Below are 21,198 nucleotides of genomic sequence, written 5' to 3'. Positions count from 1 at the left end.
CCAAAAAACTACTAGAACTGATCAATGAATTAAGTAAAGTCACAGCATACAAAATCAATATGCAGGAAACTATTGCATTTCTATACACTAATAATGAAGAAGCAAAAAACAGAAATTAAGAAAAAAATCCCATTTACAGTTGCACCAAAAACAATAAAATACCTAGGAATAAACTTTACTAAGAAGATGAAAGACTTGTACTCCAAAAATTATAAAACACTGATGAAAGAAATTCAAGACTATGCAAAGAAATGGAAAGACATTCCATGTTCATGAATTGAAAGAACAAATATTGTTAAAATGTCTCTACTACACATTTAATGCAATCCTTATCAAAACATCAACAGCATTTTTCACAGAACTAGAAAAAACAATCCTAAAATTTGTGTGGAGCCAGAAAGAACTTGAGTAGCCAAAGGAATCTTGAAAAAGAAAAACAAAACTGGAGGTATTGCAATTCCAGATTTCAAGTTCTATTACAAAGCAGTAATAGTAATAAAAACAGTATGGTATTGGTATAAAAATAGACACATAGATCAATAGAATAGAACAGAAAACCCAGAAATAAACCCACAATTATATAGTAAATTAGTCTGTAATAAAGGAGGAATGACCATATAATAGGATAAAGTCTCTTCAATGGATGGTGTTTGGAAAACTGGTCAGCTTCATGCAAAAGAATCAAACTGGATCACTTTCTTTCACTATACACAAAAATAAAGTCAAAATGAATTAAAGACCTAAATCTGGGATCTGAAATCATAAAAATCCTTGAAGAGAGCAAAGGTAGTAAATTTTTTGACATGAGCTATAGCAACTTTTTTCTAGATATGTCTCCTAAGACAAGGGAAATAAAAGAAAAAATAAACTATTAGGAATTTTGATATATACAATTAAAAAAAAAAACCTGTACGACAAAGGAAACAATCAACAAGCCAAAAGACAACCTACAGAATGAAAGAAGATCTTTTCAAATGATATATCTAACTAAAGGTTAGTATCCAAAATATATCAAGAACTTATACTATTCAACACCCCAAACCAGACAATCCAATTTAAAAATGTGGAGAAGACATTTCTCCAAAGAAGACAAACTGATGGCCAGCAGACACATGAAAGATGCTCAACATCACTCATCATCAGGGAAATGCAAATCAAAACTATAGGATATCACCTCACACTTGTGGAAATAGCTAAAATCAAACCCAAGGAAAACAGGTGTTGGCAAGGATGTGGAGAAAAAGAAACCCTCTCTCACTGTTGGTGGGAATGCAAACTTATGGAGCCACTCTGGAAAACAATAAGAAGTTTCCCCTGAAAGTTACACCCTTCTATCCAATAATCACACTACTGGGTAATTACCAAAAAACACAAAACACTAATTTAAGTGGATACATGCACCACTATGTTTATTGCAGCATTATGTACAATAGCCAAAGTATGGAAAGAGCCCGAGTGCCCACTGATAGATGAGTGGATAGAAATGAGGTAATACACACACACACACACACACACACACACACACACCAGAACAGAACATTATTCAACCATAAAAAGGAATGAAATCTTGCCATTTGCAATAATATGGATGGACCTAGATATAATGCTAAGTAAAATAAGTCACAGAAAGACAAATGCCATATGATCTCACTCATATGTGGAATTTAAGAAACAAAACAAGCAAAAGAAAGAAGAGAGAAAGACAAACCAAGAAATAAACTTTCAACTATAGGGGACAAAGTGATGGTTACCAGAGGAGAGGTTGGTGGGGGATGGGTAAAGTAAATGATGGGGATTAAAGAATACACTTATTATGTTGGGGAAAAAAAACCCAGCAGCAACAGCAATTATTTAGAATTTAGACAAATGAAAACATTTTTCAAGGACATCATTGGGAACTGCATGTGCATGATGTTAAAAAACAGTAATAAAATAAATAAAAGAAACATAGATTGTTTCATAACAATTTTATATTTGATGCTATTTTCTAAATTAAAGAATATATATAATTGCCCTTGATTTTAATAAATAGGAAATTAAAGAGTAAAGAAATTAAAACTTTAAATAAATGTTTTTTTCATTAACATTAAATAGACTCAATAGTCTCAGCACCAAGACATTGAGATCGTGTCAATACACTTCAGCCAGAGATCATCAGAAACACACATATAGTTGAATAAGCTGGAGTTATTACTCATTGAGTGAGGGAGAAAACACTCTGTGGGAACCATGGGGCATCTCAGTAAGAGGGACATACAGGAATATATGAAATATATATATATATATATATATATATATATATATATATATATAAATACAGCATTCATGTGTCTGGGGGAAGATTTGAGGGTGTAGGCATGGCTCTGATTTTGGATGCTACCACCTGCCTATCTATGTTAGGTCAACTCCATGGGAGCCCTAGCCAGTAGTATCAAGCCAGCTCCCAGATGCCAGATTCTTTTCTCTTTCTCAGAGACACTATCTTTCTAACTTCTCTTCTCATTAATATCCCACATGGCTACACTGGGATTTTTCACTGGTAGATGCCATAAATTTCAAATTATTTTCTATAATGATATTTTCCAAAGTTTTAAAAATTCTTTGTATATTAAAGTGAACTCAGTGATTACCAAATTTCCTGATACAATATCCCTCTAAGTTCCTTTTTTTTTAACAGGAGAAAATAAAATTTAATTACGTATGTACAGGGAACCCCCATAAACATGAGATTTTGAAGGCAGTCAGACAAAATGAGCTATATATGCTATCTTGCACTAAGGAAAGAGGATAGGGTCTGGGAAGTCAAAGGGAAGGAAGGCAATTCACAGAAAAATAAAGAATAAATGTTTGGTAAACAAATGTTTCTTGGGCTATGCAGAAACAATGGGATATAGAGAGGAATTTTAACAAACAGATTTTGCTAAATTCCTTTCTCTCAGCCACCCATACTTCATAGTGTACTGTAGGTGTCTGTGGTGATAGCTCCCTTTCTGGAACAGCTCATCTATTTAAATTCTTTTAGGCAAGGGGAAGGTCAAGGTCGAAATTTACTTCTTTAATAGCAAAACCTTCATTTTTCCCTGTATTTAAAATAAAAGATTTATTTATTTATTTGAGAGAGGAAGTGAGCACACAGAGGGAGAGGGAGAGAGAGAAGCAGACTTCCCACTAAGCAGGGAGCCTGATGATCCCAGGACCTTGAGATCATGACCTGAGCCAAAGGTAGATGCTTAACCATCTGAGCCACCCAATCACCCCCTCATTATATTTTTATTTTGAAAAATGGCAAAAATAATTCAATGAACATCTGTATGCTCTTCACCTAGATTCTCAGTTGTTAACATTTTGCTGCATTTGCTTATCTTTTCCTGAAGGATGGACAAGCTAACACTGTTTATAGGATGTGTATGAAGCTTGTATGTGCAAGGTGGTTTGTCCACACTTATTGTGCTATGAGATGGAGCTGGATATGGGAAGAGAAGAAGGAAGCTGAAGGCTTGAGGCCAGCAACCAGAAGCTTACTTTCCTTAAGTACCATGTTCCAGGATGGAATTCCAATGATCCAGTAATTTCATATTATGACTTACACTATTAGGTCATAATAAAGTATATTTATCAAGTTAGGAGGATAAAATATATTTTATTACTTTACTAAATCGGTTTATACCTTTTAAACTTACAGATGTATACAGTAAAGGTCTCTATTTGTAATTTTGTCCTGGGCCATACAAACATTAGGGGAGCACCTAATGCTTACTTGGAAGGAGAAGGGAAATACTGCTTTCCCAAGGATTTCACTTATATGTAGTATATATTTCACTTATATGTAGTTCAGGAGTGCCCCCCAGATACGTTGCTTTGGCATGCCTATTACTTCAAGCTGAAAACATTCAAGTCCAAAAGACTTAGGAAGAAACTGACCTTTTCCTTGAATTTGAGCCAATACTTAATGGGTAGGTTTTATTTTTAAGTTATTTTTTTTTCATTAAAGACCCATGAACACTGTATCTCTGACTTCTATGTTTAAGAGTGTTTGCCCTTGATTTTATTCTTTAACTGTGTCTTAGCTGAGTCAGTTTGTTTCCCTGAGAACTTTATAGCATTGTTCTATTGTCTTCTGACCATGATTGTTGTTTTGGAGAAATCCGAGTCCAATGCAATGCTTTCCCCTTAGAAGCATATACCTTATCAAGAAGATGGCAGCTTTACAGTGTTCTTGGTAATCACTGTGAATTTCTACTACTTCACATGGCTTGTCTACTGACTCATATGAGAAGTATCACTTTTTGGAGTTATAGCTGGGCTTCTTCTAGTCTTTGATTATAATTTAGGAAGAAAGATATTTGCCCATTAGGAATTTCTTATCAAACAAACCTGGTAAGTTATAGTGATACTAAGCACCATGCTTTCATCATCCTAATGATGATTTATATTTGCACATTAGGACAATTCTTAGAATTTTTAGGATTTAATTTGATACAAAGATGTAAGACTAATTCTAAAAATATCAGAAACACAGATTTGAGAAGGGTGGTATTCTAAGCACTAAATGATTTCAGATAAAACATTCCCAAGAAGTCTCATGAGGTCAGAGTCCACAGGGGATATTGATTTTCTAATACCCATTTTTCCATTCGAATCTTCCATTATTGAAACAATTGCACTAAATCTAGAGACATTTTACTGACTATAAACAACCCAGTCATTGGTGAAAGGCACAAGTCAGTTTTAAAAAAAAATGTTCAATTCTAATCTGAGTATTAGTTGTACATTTGTTTTCAAAAACTAGCTCCTTTTTTGATATAAAGCTTTGTTTTAATGGAAATGTTTATTTACAGGTTAGAAACAGTAAGTCTTCTGAGAATATTTGATGAGCAGTAAGCATTAGCAGCAATTAAGCTTGTAATCCTTGTTGAAGTAATTAGATAAAAATTATGAATTTTACTTGGTCCTCATTCTGAAAAACACCAAAGGCGACATATAGTGCCTACAACATCAGCATAGTTTAAAAACACAGTGACTTGTGCTGACAGCTTCCTTCTACTAGGCCCTGTTCTGAGGGTTTTACATTTATTAACTTATTTAATCTGCCCCCAAACCATAGGAGATATAGGTACCATTATTATTACTAGTTCACAGGGGAAGAAAATAGGGACACAAACAGATGAGCCACCTAGTCAAAATCCAGGTAATACCATTGCTATGGCTGTGCTCTTAAATGTGCTACTCTGCTTCTTTACAAAATAAGAGTTCTGATGATGGATGAGTAAATGTACCAGCAATACTTACAAGCACAGAGAACAAAACTATTGCATCTGAGTCTACAAAGAATATCAGAACATTGGCAGGTGCTGAGATTACCAAAAGAGTAAGGAAAGCAGGGGAGGACCAGAGTCCACAGCTGTTCCTATGAGGGCAATATCTTGCTTAACCTACTCAGCCATTTTGCAGCAGTCTAAAGTGGCAATTGGATTTTCATTCATTTATTGGCTGACATTATTGGTAATCATCTCCTCTGAGAATGCCTCTTGTTAGGCATTAGTAATGCAATTATGCCTGAAGGAAGCAAAGGCCCAACTTTTTAAAAAATGTTTTCTCTAAAGATTTTATCCATTTATTTGAAGGATGCAGAGGGATAAGCAGACTCCTCACTGAGTGCAGAACTTGATGTGGGGCTCCAGATCAGGACCCCAAGATCAGGACCTGAGATAAAGTCAGACACTTAATTGACTGAGCCACCCAGGTGTCCTGCAATAGCCCAGATCTTAATGGAGTTTATAGTCAGTAAGAAAGATGGACAGTAGTGTCACCAAAAAGTATGAAATTGCATTTATATAAGTTAAGGAGAATCCATGGCCAAAATTCTCTGTAAGGCAATAACTGGGGAGCCTGATTACATCCCAGTGATCAAGAAAGTGACCTTAAAACTGAGAGCTGGGGCAGCCCCAGTGGCCCAGCGGTTTAGCACCGCCTTCTTCCCAGGGTGTGATCCTGGAGACCCAAAATCGAGTCCCAGGTCGGGCTCCCTGCATGGAGCCTGTTTCTCCATCTGCCTCTCTCTCTCTCTCTCTCTCTCTCTCTCTCTCATGAATAAATAAATAAAATCTTAAAAAAAAAAATGAGACCTGAAGGAGCAAGCAGGTACTCACTAAGCAAAGGGCTGCATTTGGCATTGTGGAAAAGGCAGCCAGGCTGTTAGAAGGAACACGATGCCACTAAAAGAGGACCTGGTGTCTTGGAAGAAGCACAAAAGACAGATGAACTTGGAAAAGAAAGCCTATGTCTCTCTGTATGGGAAGTATACCTTACATATCAGCTGACTTGAGCCGGTCAGAGAGTGACTAGAAAAACAGCTGAGGGAGTTCCATGCAGGGAATTGGTTAGACAAGTGAATGAAAGGCAGAGAAGGCAACCAGGGGATATGAGACAACCCTATTCCCCTATGTTAGTGGTACAAAAGAGGGGGTGTTCAGAATAGCCTCATGGAAGCCCAGTTGAGACCAGCCTCATAGAATCTAGTGGGCTCCATGTCCTTGAGACCTAGCCCAAAGACAGCAAGGGAGAGGGAAAAATAACCTAGTTTCTCCCATTATCCATTCTGCCAGCTACCTTTCCCACTGGTAAATTTAGCCACTTACCTAGGAACTAGGGAAATAGCCATAGTTGCCAGTATCTATGAGGTACAGAATGGGGCAGAGAGACAAGTGACAGATCTGTAGAAAGAGACCCAAGGCCAGTACAAACATGACATAAACCTATCTTGTTAAGTAAAGGAGTTCCTTAAATTCCCACTCCCTAAAATTTGCCTTTACTGAAGGCATCTTTTATGTTAGGTTCCATCTGTCAATTTGAAATCCAGAAAATCCACACAGCCTACTCTCTGATCTCATTTATTTTTATTTTAGGATACATTTGCTTATTATATAAAGTTAAAGTAGCATAGTACAGAATCTACAGGGTTCAGTGCCACAGACTGAATATCTATGATAATTATATATACTGCCTATTATTTTTGGTAATTTGCAGGCATCCTCTGTATTTGCTATAGTAACTCTCAACATGAATGGCTTAATGACCCCATCAAAAGGTGCAGGGTTTCAGACTGGATAAAAAAGCAAGACCCATCTATTTGCTCTCTACAAGAGACTAATTTTAGACATAAGGACACCTATAGCCTGAAAATAAAAGGTTGGAGAACCATTTACCATTCAAATGGTCCTCAAAAGAAAGCAGCAGTGGCAATCCTCATATCAGATAAATTAAAGTTTATCCCAAAGACTGTACTAAGAGATGAAGAGGGACACTATATCATACTTAAAAGATCTATCCAACAAGAAGACCTAATAATCATCAATATTTATGCCCTGAATCTGGGAGCTGCCAAGTATATCAATCAATTAATAATCAAAGTTAAGACATACTTAGATAATAATACACTTATACTTGGTGACCTGAAGTTAGTGCTTTCTACAATCGACAGATCTTCTAAGCACAACATCTCCAAAGAAACAAGAGCTTTAAATGATACACTGGACTAGATGAATTTCACAGATATTTACAGAACTTTACATCCAAACGCAACTGAATACACATTCTTCTCAAGTGCACATGGAACTTTCTCCAGAATAGACCACATACTGGGTCACAAATCAGGTCTTAACCGATACCAAAAGATTGGGATCATCCCCTGCATATTTTTAGACCATAATGCTTTGAAATTAGAACTAAAACACAAGAGGAAGTTTGGAAGGACCTCAAAAACGTGGAGGTTAAGGACCATCCTCCTAAAAGATGAAAGGGTCAACCAAGAAATTACAGAAGAATTAAAAAGATTCATGGAAACTAATGCAAATGAATATACAATCATTCAAAATCTGTGGGATGCAGCAAAAGCAGTCCTGAGGGGGAAATACATCGCAATACAAGCGTCCATCCAAAAACTGGAAAGAACTCAAATACACCAGCTAACCTTCCACCAAAAGGAGATGGAGAAAAAACAGCAAATAGATCCTACACCCAGCAGAAGAAGACAGTTAATAAAGATTCGAGCAGAACTCAATGAAATAGAGACCAGAAGAACTGTGGAACAGATGAACAAAACCAGGAGTTGGTTCTTTGAAAGAATTAATAAGATAGATAAACCATTAGCCAGCCTTACTAAAAAGAAGAGAGAGAAGACTCAGATTAATAAAATCATGAATAAGAAAGCAGAGATCACTACCAACACCAAGGAAATACAAACGATTTTAAAAACATATTAAAAACAGCTATATGCCAATAAATTAGGCAATCTAGAAGAAATGGACGCATTTCTGGAAAACCACAAACTACCAAAACGGGAACAGGAAGAAATAGTAAACCTGAACAGGCCAATAACCAGGGAGGAAATTGAAGCAGTCATCAAAAACCTCCCAAGACACAAAAGTCCATGGCCAAATGGTTTCCCAGGGGAATTCTATTAAACATTTAAAGAAGAAACCGTACCTATTCTACTAAAGCTGTTCGGAAAGATAGAAACAGGTGGAGTACTTCCAAATTCATTCTATGAGGGCAGCATCACCTTAATTCCAAAACCAGAGAAAGACCCCACCGAAAAGGAGAATTATAGACCAATATCCCTGATGAACATGGATGCAAAAATTCTCAACAAGATACAAGCCAATAGGATCCAATAGTACATTAAGAAGATTATTCACCATGACCAAGTAGGATTTATTCCCAGGACACAAGGCTGGTTCAACACTCGTAAAACAATCAATGTGATTGATCAATCAGCAAGAGAAAAACCAAGAAACATATGATCATCTCAATAGATGCAGAGAAAGCATTTGACAAAATACAGCATCTATTCCTGATCAAACTCTTCAGAGTGTAGGGATAGAGGGAACATTCCTCAGCATCTTAAAAGCCATCTACGAAATGCCCACAGCAAATATTCTCAATGGGGAAGCACTGGGAGCCTTTCCCCTAAGATCAGGAACAAGACAGGGATGTCCACTCTCACCACTGCTGTTCAACATAGTACTGGAAGTCCTAGCGTCAGCAATCAGACAACAAAAAGACATTAAAGGCATTCAAATTGGCAAAGAAGAAGTCAAATTCTCCCTCTTTGCCGATGACATGATACTCTACATAGAAAACCCAAAAGCCTCCACCCCAAGATTGCTAGAACTCATACAGCAATTTGGCAGCGTGGCAGGATACAAAATCAATGCACTAAAATCAGTGGCATTTCTGTACACTAACAATGAGAATGAAAAAAGAGAAATTAAGGAGTCAATCCCATTTACAATTGCACCCAAAAGCTTAAGATACATAGGAATAAACCTAACCAAAGAGGTGAAGGATCTATACCCTAAAAACTACAGAACACTTCTGAAAGAAATTGAGGAAGACACAAAGAGATGGAAAAATACTCCATGCTCATGGATTGGAAGAATTAATATTGTGAAAATGTCAATGTTACCCAGGGCAATTTACACGTTTAATGCAATCTCTATCAAAATACCATGGACTTTCTTCAGAGAGTTAGAACAAATTATTTTAAGATTTGTGAGGAATCGGAAAAGACCCGGAATAGCCAGGGGAATTTTAAAAAAGAAAACCATATCTGGTGGCATCACAATGCCAGATTTCAGGGTGTACTACAAAGCTGTGGTCATCAAGACAGTGTGGTACTGGCACAAAAACAGACCCATAGATCAATGGAACAGAATAGAGAATCCAGAAGTGGACCCTCAACTTTATGGTCAACTAATATTCGATAAAGGAGGAAAGACTATCCATTGGAAGAAAGACAGTCTCTTCAACAAATGGTGCTGGGAAAATTTGACATCCACATGCAGAAGAATGAAACTGGACCACTCTCTTGCACCATACACGATGATAAACTCAAAATGGATGAAAGATCTAAATGTGAGACAAGATTCCATCAAAATGCTAGAGGAGAGCACAGGCAACACCCTTTTTGAACTTGGCCACAGTAACTTCTTAAAAGATACATCCACGAAGGCAAGAGAAACAAAAGCAAAAATGAACTATTGGGACTTCATCAAGATAAGAAGCTTTTGCACAGCAAAGGATACAGTCAACAAAACTGAAAGACAACCTACAGAATGGGAGAAGATATTTGCAAATGACATATCAGATAAAGGGCTAGTTTCCAAAATCTATAAAGAACTTATTAAACTCAACACCAAAGAAACAAACAATCCAATCACGAAATGGGCAAAAGACATGAAGAGAAATCTCACAGAGGAAGACATAGACATGGCCAACATGCACATGAGAAAATGCTCTGCATCACTTGCCATCAGGGAAATACAAATCATAACCACAGTGAGATACCACCTCACACCAGTGAGAATGGGGAAAATTAACAAGGCAGGAAACCTCAAATGTTGGAGAGGATGCGGAGAAAAGGGAACCCTCTTACACTGTTGGTGGGAATGTGAACTGATGCAGCCACTCTGGAAAACTGTGTGGAGGTTCCTCAAAAAGTTAAAAATAGACCTGCCCTACGGCCCAACAATTGCACCAAAGATACAGATGCAATGTAAATCTTTGGATTTACCCCAAAGATACAGATGCAATGAAACGCTGGGACCCCTGCACCCCTATGTTTCTAGCAGCAATGTTTACAACAACCAAACTGTGGAAGGAGCCTCGGTGTCCATTGAAAGATGAATGGATAAAGAAGATGTGGTTTATGTATACAATGGAATATTACTCAGCCATTAGAAATGACAAATACCCACCATTAGCTTCAACATGGATGAAACTGGAGGGTATTATGCTGAGTGAAGTAAGTCAATTGGAGAAGGACAAACATTGTATGTTCTCATTCATTTGGGGAATATAAATAATAGTAAAAGGGAAGAGAAGGGAAGGGAGAAGAAATGGGTAGGAAATATCAGAAAGGGAGACAGTACATAAAGACTCCTAACTCTGGGAAACTAACTAGTGGTTGTGGAAGGGAAGGAGGGCGGGGCGTGGGGGTGAATGGGTGACGGGCACTGAGGGGAGCACTTGACGGGATGAGCACTGGGTGTTATGTTGGCAAATTGAACACCAATAAAAATTTATTATTAAAAAATAAAAAATAAAAAAATAAAAAAAAGGACAACCACAAAAAAAAAAAAAAACTGGAAAGAACTCAAATACAAAAGCTAACCTAAAGAGCTGGAGAAAAAACAGCAAATAGATCCTACACCCAGCAAAAGACAATTAATAAAGATTCAAGCAGAACCCAATGAAATAGAGACCAGAAGAACTGTGGAACAGATCAACAAAACCAGGAGTTGGTTCTTTGAAAAAATTAATAAGATAGATAAACCATTAGCCAGCCTTATTAAAAAGAAGAGAGAAAGGACTCAAATTAATGAAATCATGAATGAGAAAGGAGAGATCACCACCAATACCAAGGAAATACAAATAATCTTAAAAACTTATTTTGAGCAGCTTTACACCAATAAATTAGGCAATACAGAAGAAATGGACGCATTTCTGGAAAACCAAAAAAAAAAAAAATTAAAGGAAAAGAAAACCACAGACTACCAAAACTGGAACAGGAAGAAATAGAAAACCTGAATAGGCCAATAACCAGGGAGGTAATTGAAGCAGTCATCGAAAACCTCCCAAGACACAAAAGTCCACGGCCACATGGCTTCCCAGGGGAATTTTATCAAATGTTTAAAGAAGCAACCATACCTATTCTACTAAAGCTATTTGGAGAGATAGAAAGAGATGGAATACTTCCAAATTCGTTCTATGAGGCCAGCATCACCTTAATTCCAAAACCTCACCAAAAAGGAGAATTATAGGCCAATATCCCTGATGAACATGGATGCAAAAATTCTCAACAACTTACTAGCCAATAGGATACAACAATACATTAAGAAGATTATTCATCATGAACAAGTGGGATTTATCCCCGGGACACAAGGCTGGTTCAACACTCATAAAGCAATCAATGTGATTGATCATATCAGCAAGAGAAAAAACAAGAACCGTATGATCCTCTCAATAGATGCAGAGAAAGCATTTGACAAAATACAGCTGTATTTGCTATAAAATAATAACTCAAGAGCCTTATAATAAAGGAGAATGAAAAGATAAAAATGACCAGACATTTTGCCTTGAGTAACTGTCCCATCAGAATAAGAACAGACACCTGTTTCTAAATGTTGACTGGGGTAATAGAAGCAGACTAGCATTTTTGTTCCTAAAGAACACAGACATCAGCTACAAAGATGTGCCAGGAACAAAGATTCTCCTTCCCAAAGCAAGCCTCACAAATCTTCCCAAAATATTCCCTGTAGACAGTTACAGACTGATCAAAAGCCCAGTCTCTGAAGCATCTTTTTAGAGTCTCAAAATCAGTCACCTCAAAACCAATTTAAACCCTCATCACAAACATAATGAGTTCTATCCCAAGAGAGGCTCCTGCTTCTACAATCTATTTAAATCTGGCTTCCTGACAGTTCATCCATCCTTGACATGGAATTTGAAGGAATTCTATCAACTGTGAAAAATCCCAAAGCTTTAAAACAAAGAATTGAACAGATTTTATACAAAGTAAAAACATATTTATGAAATATCCCAGGTGAACTTTCTTCATCTGACTTCTTCAGGCACTGAGCCTTGTACCCATTCTATCTTGATTGGTAAGTGTCAAAGCATTTTTGAACACCTGGAGATGAGAAACTAGGGATTTTAATTTTAGTTATATCTCTAATTTTCTAAAATGGAGTTGCCTACAAGTAAGAAAATGAAGTGTCATAGTGTGTTAAGAAAATGCCAACTCTAGAAGATGACACTTGTTTTATTACCCACGAGTCTTGCATTCTCACACTGAAACATTCTCAGGAGTTGATTTGAGAGGACCTGATGGCAGGAGCCCAGAAGTAACAAGCGCCTAATGCAAATCTTGTGATACAGTCACCAACGACAAAGTACTTTAAAATAAGGGCCAAGCTCCAGGTAAGGAGAGCATATGACTAATATTTAATAAAAATCAGATAGCTTATTTAAATGAAACTAATCAAATTTGGCAAAATCTGAATCAGAATCATTGATGATTTTTACTAAGTTCATTTTCATTAAACGTTTACAAATTCAATATAATTTCCATTCAGTTAAAAATACTTTCACATTTTGATGTATTATTTGATTGATAAGGGTTTTTTTATTTTATATTTTATTAAAAATATTATTTATTTATTCATGAGAGACACAGAGAGAGAGGCAGAGACACAAGCAGAGGGAGAAGCAGGCTCTCTGCAGGGAGCCTGATGTGGGACTTGATCCCAGAGCTCTGGGATCATGCCTGAGCTGAAGGCAGATGTTCAACCACTGAGCTACCCAGGCTTCATGATAGGGTGTCTTTTAATTGCCTTTTAAAATTTTTAGAACATTATTGGTTAAAATATAATTGTAAGAAATAATACAGAGATCCCATGTACTCTTTACCAGGTTATACCAATAGTATTGTTTCGAGGGGGAAGTGTATCACAGATTGGTATATAGTCAAGATATGAAACATCCATCACAAGGATCTTTCATGTCCCCATTTTATGGTCATGCCTATTTCCCTTCCTCCTTCACTCCCTTCTTAATCATTAGCAACCATTAATATGATCTCCGTTTTCATCTTGCCATTTCAGGAATGCTAGCTATATAAATGGAATAATACAAAATGGTACTTCTGGCCTTGGCTTTTGATTTATGTGGTAACCATTTACAGGGATGTTTATTCATTTGTGTAGATCCGTGTTTCCACTTGTCATTTTTTTCCTGTGTGGATGATTTCCTTTAACATTTCTTATAGTCTCATTGTTAGTGTATAGAAATGCCACTACTTCTGGGCATTGATTTTGTATCCTGCCACACTGCCAAATTGCTGTATGAGTTCTAGCAATCTTGGGGTGGAGTCTTTTGGGTTTTCTATGTAGAGTATCATGTCATCTGCAAGAGGGAGAGTTTGACTTCTTCTTTGCCAATTTGAATGCCTTTTATTTCTTTTTGTTGCCTGATTGCTGAGGCTAGGACTTCCAGTACTATGTTGAACAGCAGTGGTGAGAGTGGACATCCCTGTCTTGTTCCTGATCTTAGGGGAAAGGCTCCCAGTGCTTCCCCATTGAGAATGATATTTGCTGTGGGCTTTTCATAGATGGCTTTTAAGATGTTGAGGAATGTTCCCTCTATCCCTACACTCTGAAGAGTTTTGATCAGGAATGGATGCTGTATTTTGTCAAATGCTTTCTTTGCATCTATTGAGAGGATCATATGGTTCTTGGTTTTTCTCTTGCTGATATGATCAATCACATTGATTGTTTTACGAATGTTGAACCAGCCTTGCATCCTGGGGATAAATCCCACTTGGTCATGGTGAATAATCTTCTTAATTTACTGTTGGATCCTATTGGCTAGTAAATTGTTGAGAATTTTTGCATCCATGTTCATCAGGGATATTGGTCTATAATTCTCCTTTTCGGTGGGGTCTTTCTCTGGTTTTGGAATTAAGGTGATGCTGGACTCATAGAACGAATTTAGAAGTACTCCATCTCTTTCTATCTTTCTGAACAGCTTTAGTAGAATAGGTATGTTTTCTTCTTTAAATGTTTGATAGAATTCCCCTGGGAACCCATCTGGCCCTGGACTTTTGTGTCTTGGGAGATTTTTGATGACTGCTTCAATCTCCTCCCTGGTTATTGGTCCATTCAGGTTTTCTATTTCTTCCTGTTTCAGTAGTTTGGGGTTTTCCAGAAATGCGTCCATTTCTTCTAGATTGCCTAATTTATTGGCATATAGCTGCTCATAATAAGTTTTTAAAATCGTTTGTATTTCCTTGGTGTTGGTAGTGATCTCTCCTTTCTCATTCATGATTTTATTAATTTGAGTCTTCTCTCTCTTCTTTTTAATAAGGCTGGCTAATGGTTTATCTATCCTATTAATTCTTTCAAAGAACTAACTCCTGGTTTGTTGATCTGTTCCACAGTTCTTCTGGTCTCTATTTCATTGAGTTCTGCCCAATTCTTTATTAACTGTCTTCTTCTGCTGGGTGTAGGATCTATTTGCTACTTTTTCTCTAGCTCCTTTAGGTGTAAGGTTAGCTTTTGTATTTGAGTTATTAAGGAGTCAATCCCATTTACAATTGCACCCAAAAGCATAAGATACCTAGGAATAAACCTAACCAAAGAGGTAAAGGATCTATACCCTAAAAACTATAGAACACTTCTGAAAGAAACTGAGGAAGACACAAAGAGATGGAAAAATATTCCATGCTCATGGATTGGAGGAATTGATATTGTTTAAATTTCATATTACCCAGGGCAATTTACACATTTAATGCAATCCCTGTCAAAATGCCATGGACTTTCTTCAGAGAGTTGGAACAAATTATTTTAAGATTTGTGTGGAATCAGAAAAGACCCTGAATAGCAAGGGAAATATTAAAAAAGAAAAACATAGCTGGGGGCGTCACAATGCCAGATTTCCGGTTGTACTACAAAGCTGTGGTCATCAAGACAGTGTGGTACTGGCACAAAAACAGACACAGGATCAATGGAACAGAATAGAGAATCCAGAAGTGGACCCTCAACTTTATAGTGACCTAATATTCGACAAAGGAGGAAAGACTATCCACTGGAAGAAAGACAGACTCTTCAATAAATGGTGCTGGGAAAATTGGACATCCACATGCAGAAGAATGAAACTAGACCACTCTCTTGCACCATACACAAAGATAAACTCAAAATGGATGAAAGATCTAAATGTGAGACAAGACTCCATCAAAATCCTAGAGGAGAACACAGGCAACACCCTTTTTGAACTCGGCCACAGTAACTTCTTGCAAGATACATCCACGAAGGCAAAAGAAACAAAAGCAAAAATGAACTATTGGGACTTCATCAAGATAAGAAGCTTTTGCACAGCAAAAGAAACAGTCAACAAAACTAAAAGACAACCTACAGAATGGGAGAAGGTATTTGCAAATGACGTATCAGATAAAGGGCTAGTATCCAAGATCTATAAAGAACTTCTTTAACTCAACACTAAAGAAACAAAAGATCCAATCATGCAATGGGCAAAAGACATGAACAAAAATTTCACAGAGGAAGACATACACATGGCCTTAAGAACATGAGAAAATGCTCCGCATCACTTGCCATCAGGGAAATACAAATCAAAACCACAATGAGATACCACCTCACACCACTGAGAATGGGGAAATTAACAAGGCAGGAACCCACAAATGTTGGAGAGGATGTGGAGAAAGGGAACCCTCTTGCACTGTTGGTGGGAATGTGAACTGGTGCAGTCCCTCTGGAAAACTCTGTGGATGTTACTCAAAGAGTTAAAAATATCTGATCTCCTAATCATAGATCTGCTCTATGACCCAGCCATTGCACTGCTGGGGATTTACCCCAAAAATACAGATGGAATGAAATGCCGAGACCCCTGCACCCTGATGTTTCTAGCAGCAATGTCCACAGTAGCCAAACTGTGGAAGGAGCCTCGGTGTCCATCGAAAGATGAATGGATAAAGAATATGTGGTCTATGTATATAATGGAATATTACTCAGCCATTAGTAATGACAAATACCCACCATTTGCTTTGACGTGGATGGTACTGGAGAGTATTGTCCTGAGTGAATTAAGTTCAATCAGAGAAGGAAAAACATTATATGGTCTCCTTCATTTGCAAAATATAAAAAATAATGACAGGGAATAAAGGGGAAAGGAGAAAAAATGAGTGGGAAATATCAGAAAGGGAAAAAAATAACATTTCTTGTAGTGTGGATCTGCTGGTTATGAATTCTTTCGACTTTTATATGTCTGGAGAAGTGTTTATTTTTCTTTATTCTTGGAAGATATTTTGCTGGTATAGTCTTATAAACTGACAGGACTGATTTTTATTTCTCTTTTGAAAGAATTTTAGATTTACAAAAGAATTAGTAAAACATGATACAAAGACTTCTCGTTTACCTTTTGCTCACTTTCCCTTACTGACTTTCCCTTACTGTTAACATCTTACATAGCAATGGCAAAGTTGGTAAAACTCAGAAGTTTACATAGGCACAAAACTGTTAGCTCGGCTACAGCCTTTATTGACATTTTATCAATTTTTCCATTAATGTCTTTTTCCTATTCAATCAAAGATACTATGTTGCATTTAGTTTTTATGTCTCCATACTCTCTTCTAATCTGTGACAATTTGTTTTATGAAAAGCAAACTAACCTGGGCACTTTTGGATACTAATGGTGAAACACTTTGTGGAATATCCTCAGCTTAAGCATTTCTAATATTTTCTCATAGTAGACACTTTTTATCATATAACATCAGAGATTACATGATATCAACATTACTTATTACAGGTGATATTAGTCTTCATCACTTTGTTAAGAAACTGTCTGCCAGATTTCTCCACTGTAAATTATAATTTTATCCCTTTCTATTTTCTACTAATTAGAAGACCGTCACTAAGTCTAGCTCATATTCAATGGGAGGGAATGATGTTTAGCTGTAGTGTTTTTGTTTGTTTTGTTGATACTCTATAAATTAATGAAGTTCCCCTCTATTTTTAGTTGTCTGGGATTTTTTCTCTTAAATGAATATTCTCTTTCATCAATTTATTTTTCTATATTTCCTAAATGAGCAAATAATATTTCCCATTTAGTCTTAATATGTTGAATTACACTGACTGATTTTTTTAATGTGAACCAGGCTTTCATTCCTGGTATTAATCTTTACATGTCACTATATATATATATATATATATATATATATATATATATAGTTAGTTAGTTAGTTAGTTAGTTAGTTAGTTAGTTAGTTAGTTAGTTAGATTCAATTATTTTCTTATTTTGTTGATGGTTTTTATGTCTACATGAATAAGGGATATTTGCTTTTTTAGTTTTATTAACTTTTCTTGTAATATCTATGTCTATTTTTGTTATTGGTAAGGCAGCCCTCATAGAATGAGTTTAGAAATGCTCTTTTTGTTTTATATTCTGGAAAAGTTTGTATACTTGGTACTATACATGCTTATAAAATTTGATAGAGGGCAGCCCGGGTGACTCAGCAGTTTAGTGCTGCCTTCAGCCCAGGGCTGCTCCTGGAGACCTGGGATTGAGTCCTACATCGGGCTCCCTGCACGGAGCCTGCTTCTCCCTATGCCTGTGTCTCTGCCTGTCTCTCTCTCTCTCTCTCTCTCTGTGTGTCTCTCATGAATAAATGAATAAAATCTTTTAAAATTTTTTTGATAAACTATCTGTGATTAGAGTTGTGCATTTAGAAAGTCTTTACTTAAAATTTAACTTCTTTGATAGATACAGGTTTATAAAGATTATCTATTTTTTAAGATTATCTATTTTTAATAAGTTCTGGTAGTTTTTGTCTTTCAAGGAATATGTTAATTTAACCTATGTTGTAGAATTATTGATATAGCTTTTTCAATTAATTTTTTAACCATAAAATAATGTTTCTCCCTCTTTTTTATGATATTGATTATTTGTGCTTTATCTTTTTTTCTTGGCAAAACTGTACAGGGTTTTTTGAGTTGTATATGGAGAATTCTAAGATGACTTCCAAGGTTTTCTACCCATACCATGAATTTTATGTATTTTACTCCCATGATTAGTTATGTCATTTATATGGTACACTTGAATTTAAGATATGGAAACTATCTGGTTGGGCCTTGCTTAATCACAGGAGCCTTTTAAAAACCAAGAATTTTCTCTAGCTAGTTCAAAAGGGGAATTTAGAGTAAAGCACTAGAATGATTACATGTATTTTTGTTGGCTTGAATATGGAGTTAGCAATATAGTAAATAGTTGGGAGTGTGTTATTGTCCCATAGCTCTTGGTTTCTCTGTTCTGATTTTTTAACTCATTTTTTTCTTTGTATTTCAGATTGGATTATTTCTGTTCAACTGTTGTCAAATTCACTGGTTCTTTCCTTTGGCTGTGATAAGTCTATTGGTATCAGCATCAAGGCATGTTTCATCTCCCCTATGCTGCTGCTGCTTCTGCTGCTGTTGTTGTTTTCCTGCGTTTCTATTAGATTTCTTCTTAACATTGAAATCAGTATTGGTCTTGCATGTTGTCTACCTTCTCCATTAAAGCCTTTAACATATTAAATGATTATTTTAAACACCTCTGTTATGTCTGGCTCTTTGTAATGACTGCTTTGTCTGTTCAGACTGCTATTCTTGGTTTATTGTTGGGTGTGTCGTATGGAAGAGTAGACACTGAGGTAAATGTTTTGTATGCTTGGAGATGAGCATCCTTTTATCCTTAGGCCTCTAGTGTGAGGGTTTGCTTATCTGGTGGGAAGTTGATACAGGCTTCAAATTTTCTTCCTACTTGAATTTGAGCCTGTTGACTTGGATTTGGGTCTTCCCTTTCATCTGCCTAGAGATAATCTTTCTTTTACAGTTTCTCCATGTGGATCATACTGTTGTTTTTATTCAATGCTTGTTAGCATGTTAGTGGTTGCAACAGGGGACGGTGTTGTTTTCTGATATTTTGACTAAAATCTAGTCATAGGCAGAATTTGTGAATCTAGTTCTTCAGATGTGAACTGAATGTATGCTGAGCCTAGCAAGTATTCCTGCAAAGTAGGAGCATTATTTCCCAGTTCCCCTGAAAAAGAGCATTATTTCCCAGTTCCCCTCCCACTGCCACAGTAGGTTTCCAATCATTCTCTAATGCAACAGTCCTTGCTGCTCTCTTCCTGTGTAATAAGGTTTTTATTTCACAGAGAGCACAGCAATGTGTGCCTGGGTAGAGGCGTTGCAGTGGAGATGGTTGCACCACTGGATGGTTGCTCAGCATTCTCCCGAGTTTTCCCTTTGAATGCCCATGAAGTTCCTGGATGAGAAACCTGCAAGAAAAAAAAAAAGAAAAAAGAAGGAAGGAAAGAAAGAAAGAAAGAAAGAAAGAAAGAAAGAAAGAAAGAAAGAAAGAAAGAAAGAAAGAAAGAAAGAAAGAAAGAAAGAAAGAAAGAAAGAAAGGAAGAAAGAAAGAAAGAAAAGAAACCTGCAAGAGCATGAGAGACCTGTATCTCTGTGGCTCTCAGAGGCTTCACATTTTCATGCTCCCCACATTTAACATTTAGTAATTTGGTAAACACTTTTGGCTCAATAGACTTAATGGATTATATAGTGTTTGGTGATATTTATCTAAAGTAAGCAATGCTTAAATAAACAAATGCCAACTAGTGTCTCTCTTTCTAAAGATTTTAGACTAGTCATTTGCCCTGAAATCTTACATGGTTGATAGGTTCAATAAAAGTTATTAGTTTGCAAAAATATTATTGGTTTGCAATCACTACAAGCAAATGAATAAATTGCTGCAATTGGCCAAAAGTAGATAACATGATTATTTTTAAGGAGGGCCATAGACAATGGCTGACAGCCTTACCAGAACTAAGTGAAATGGGAGATGGCAGTTTTCCATAGGAAATAATTAGGGGCAGAAAAACTATATACCTTCACATCCGAAATGCTTTACTCATACCTAGATAGATCATAAAAATGTTTGTCTCAATCCAATTAGCATACACTTGATTGCTTATCTCTAATTTATAATCTTAATAATTTAAACTTTTTATTTTAAAATAATGTTAAATTTACATAACTTTGCAAAGACAATATAGAGAGTTCCTGTACCCTCTCCATACTCAGGTCCCTCTGTTAACATCTCTTTCAATTTCTATAGTATATAAGTTCAAAACAAATAACCAGTATTGATATATTATTATTAAATAAATCTAATCAGATTTCAATATTGTTTCTTATAATATTCCATAATATTATAACTTTCTATTCAAGGACCCCAACAAGGATACCACATTACATTTAGTCATTCATATTTCCTGAGGCTTTCTGGGCTGTGAAATTTTCTCAGCTGTTCTTTGTTTTTAATAAACTTGATAGTTTTGAGAGTACCAGCCAGGTATTTGGTAAAATGTCCCTCAATTTAGGATTCTCAGGTGTTTTTGTCATGATTAGATTAGGGTTAAAGGTTTGGGAAGAAAGACCTCAGAGTTAAGGTACCATTCTCAACACATCACATTAGGATAAGTGCTTGAACATTACTTATCACTGATGATAACATAATGTGTCCTCACTGTAAAGTTACTTTCTCTCCCCCCTTTTTTACTATACCTTTTTTTAAGATTTTATTTATTCA

The 21,198-nt window shown here is 36.3% G+C and overlaps 1 protein-coding gene across 4 annotated transcripts in view; it reads left to right on the top strand.

The window, feature by feature from the left end:
- Positions 1-21,198, top strand: part of GABRG3 (gamma-aminobutyric acid type A receptor subunit gamma3) — a 686,820-nt gene that overhangs the window by 631,565 nt on the left and 34,057 nt on the right. Inside the window, exon 7 of one of the 4 annotated variants that reach the window (XM_077868349.1) lies at positions 18,916-19,158. The exons of the other annotated variants lie outside the window; for them this stretch is intronic. Within the exon in view, the coding sequence (XP_077724475.1) occupies positions 18,916-19,142 (227 nt within the window). The 3' untranslated portion in view covers positions 19,143-19,158. Of the gene's footprint in view, positions 1-18,915; positions 19,159-21,198 lie in introns of those variants that run through there. 4 annotated transcript variants of the gene reach the window in all.

Source organism: Canis aureus, chromosome 2 (genome assembly GCF_053574225.1).
Source record: "Canis aureus isolate CA01 chromosome 2, VMU_Caureus_v.1.0, whole genome shotgun sequence".
Lineage (NCBI taxonomy): Eukaryota > Metazoa > Chordata > Mammalia > Carnivora > Canidae > Canis > Canis aureus.
Note: the sequence above shows the minus strand (reverse complement) of the source record. Positions and strands in the feature narration are given on the sequence as shown.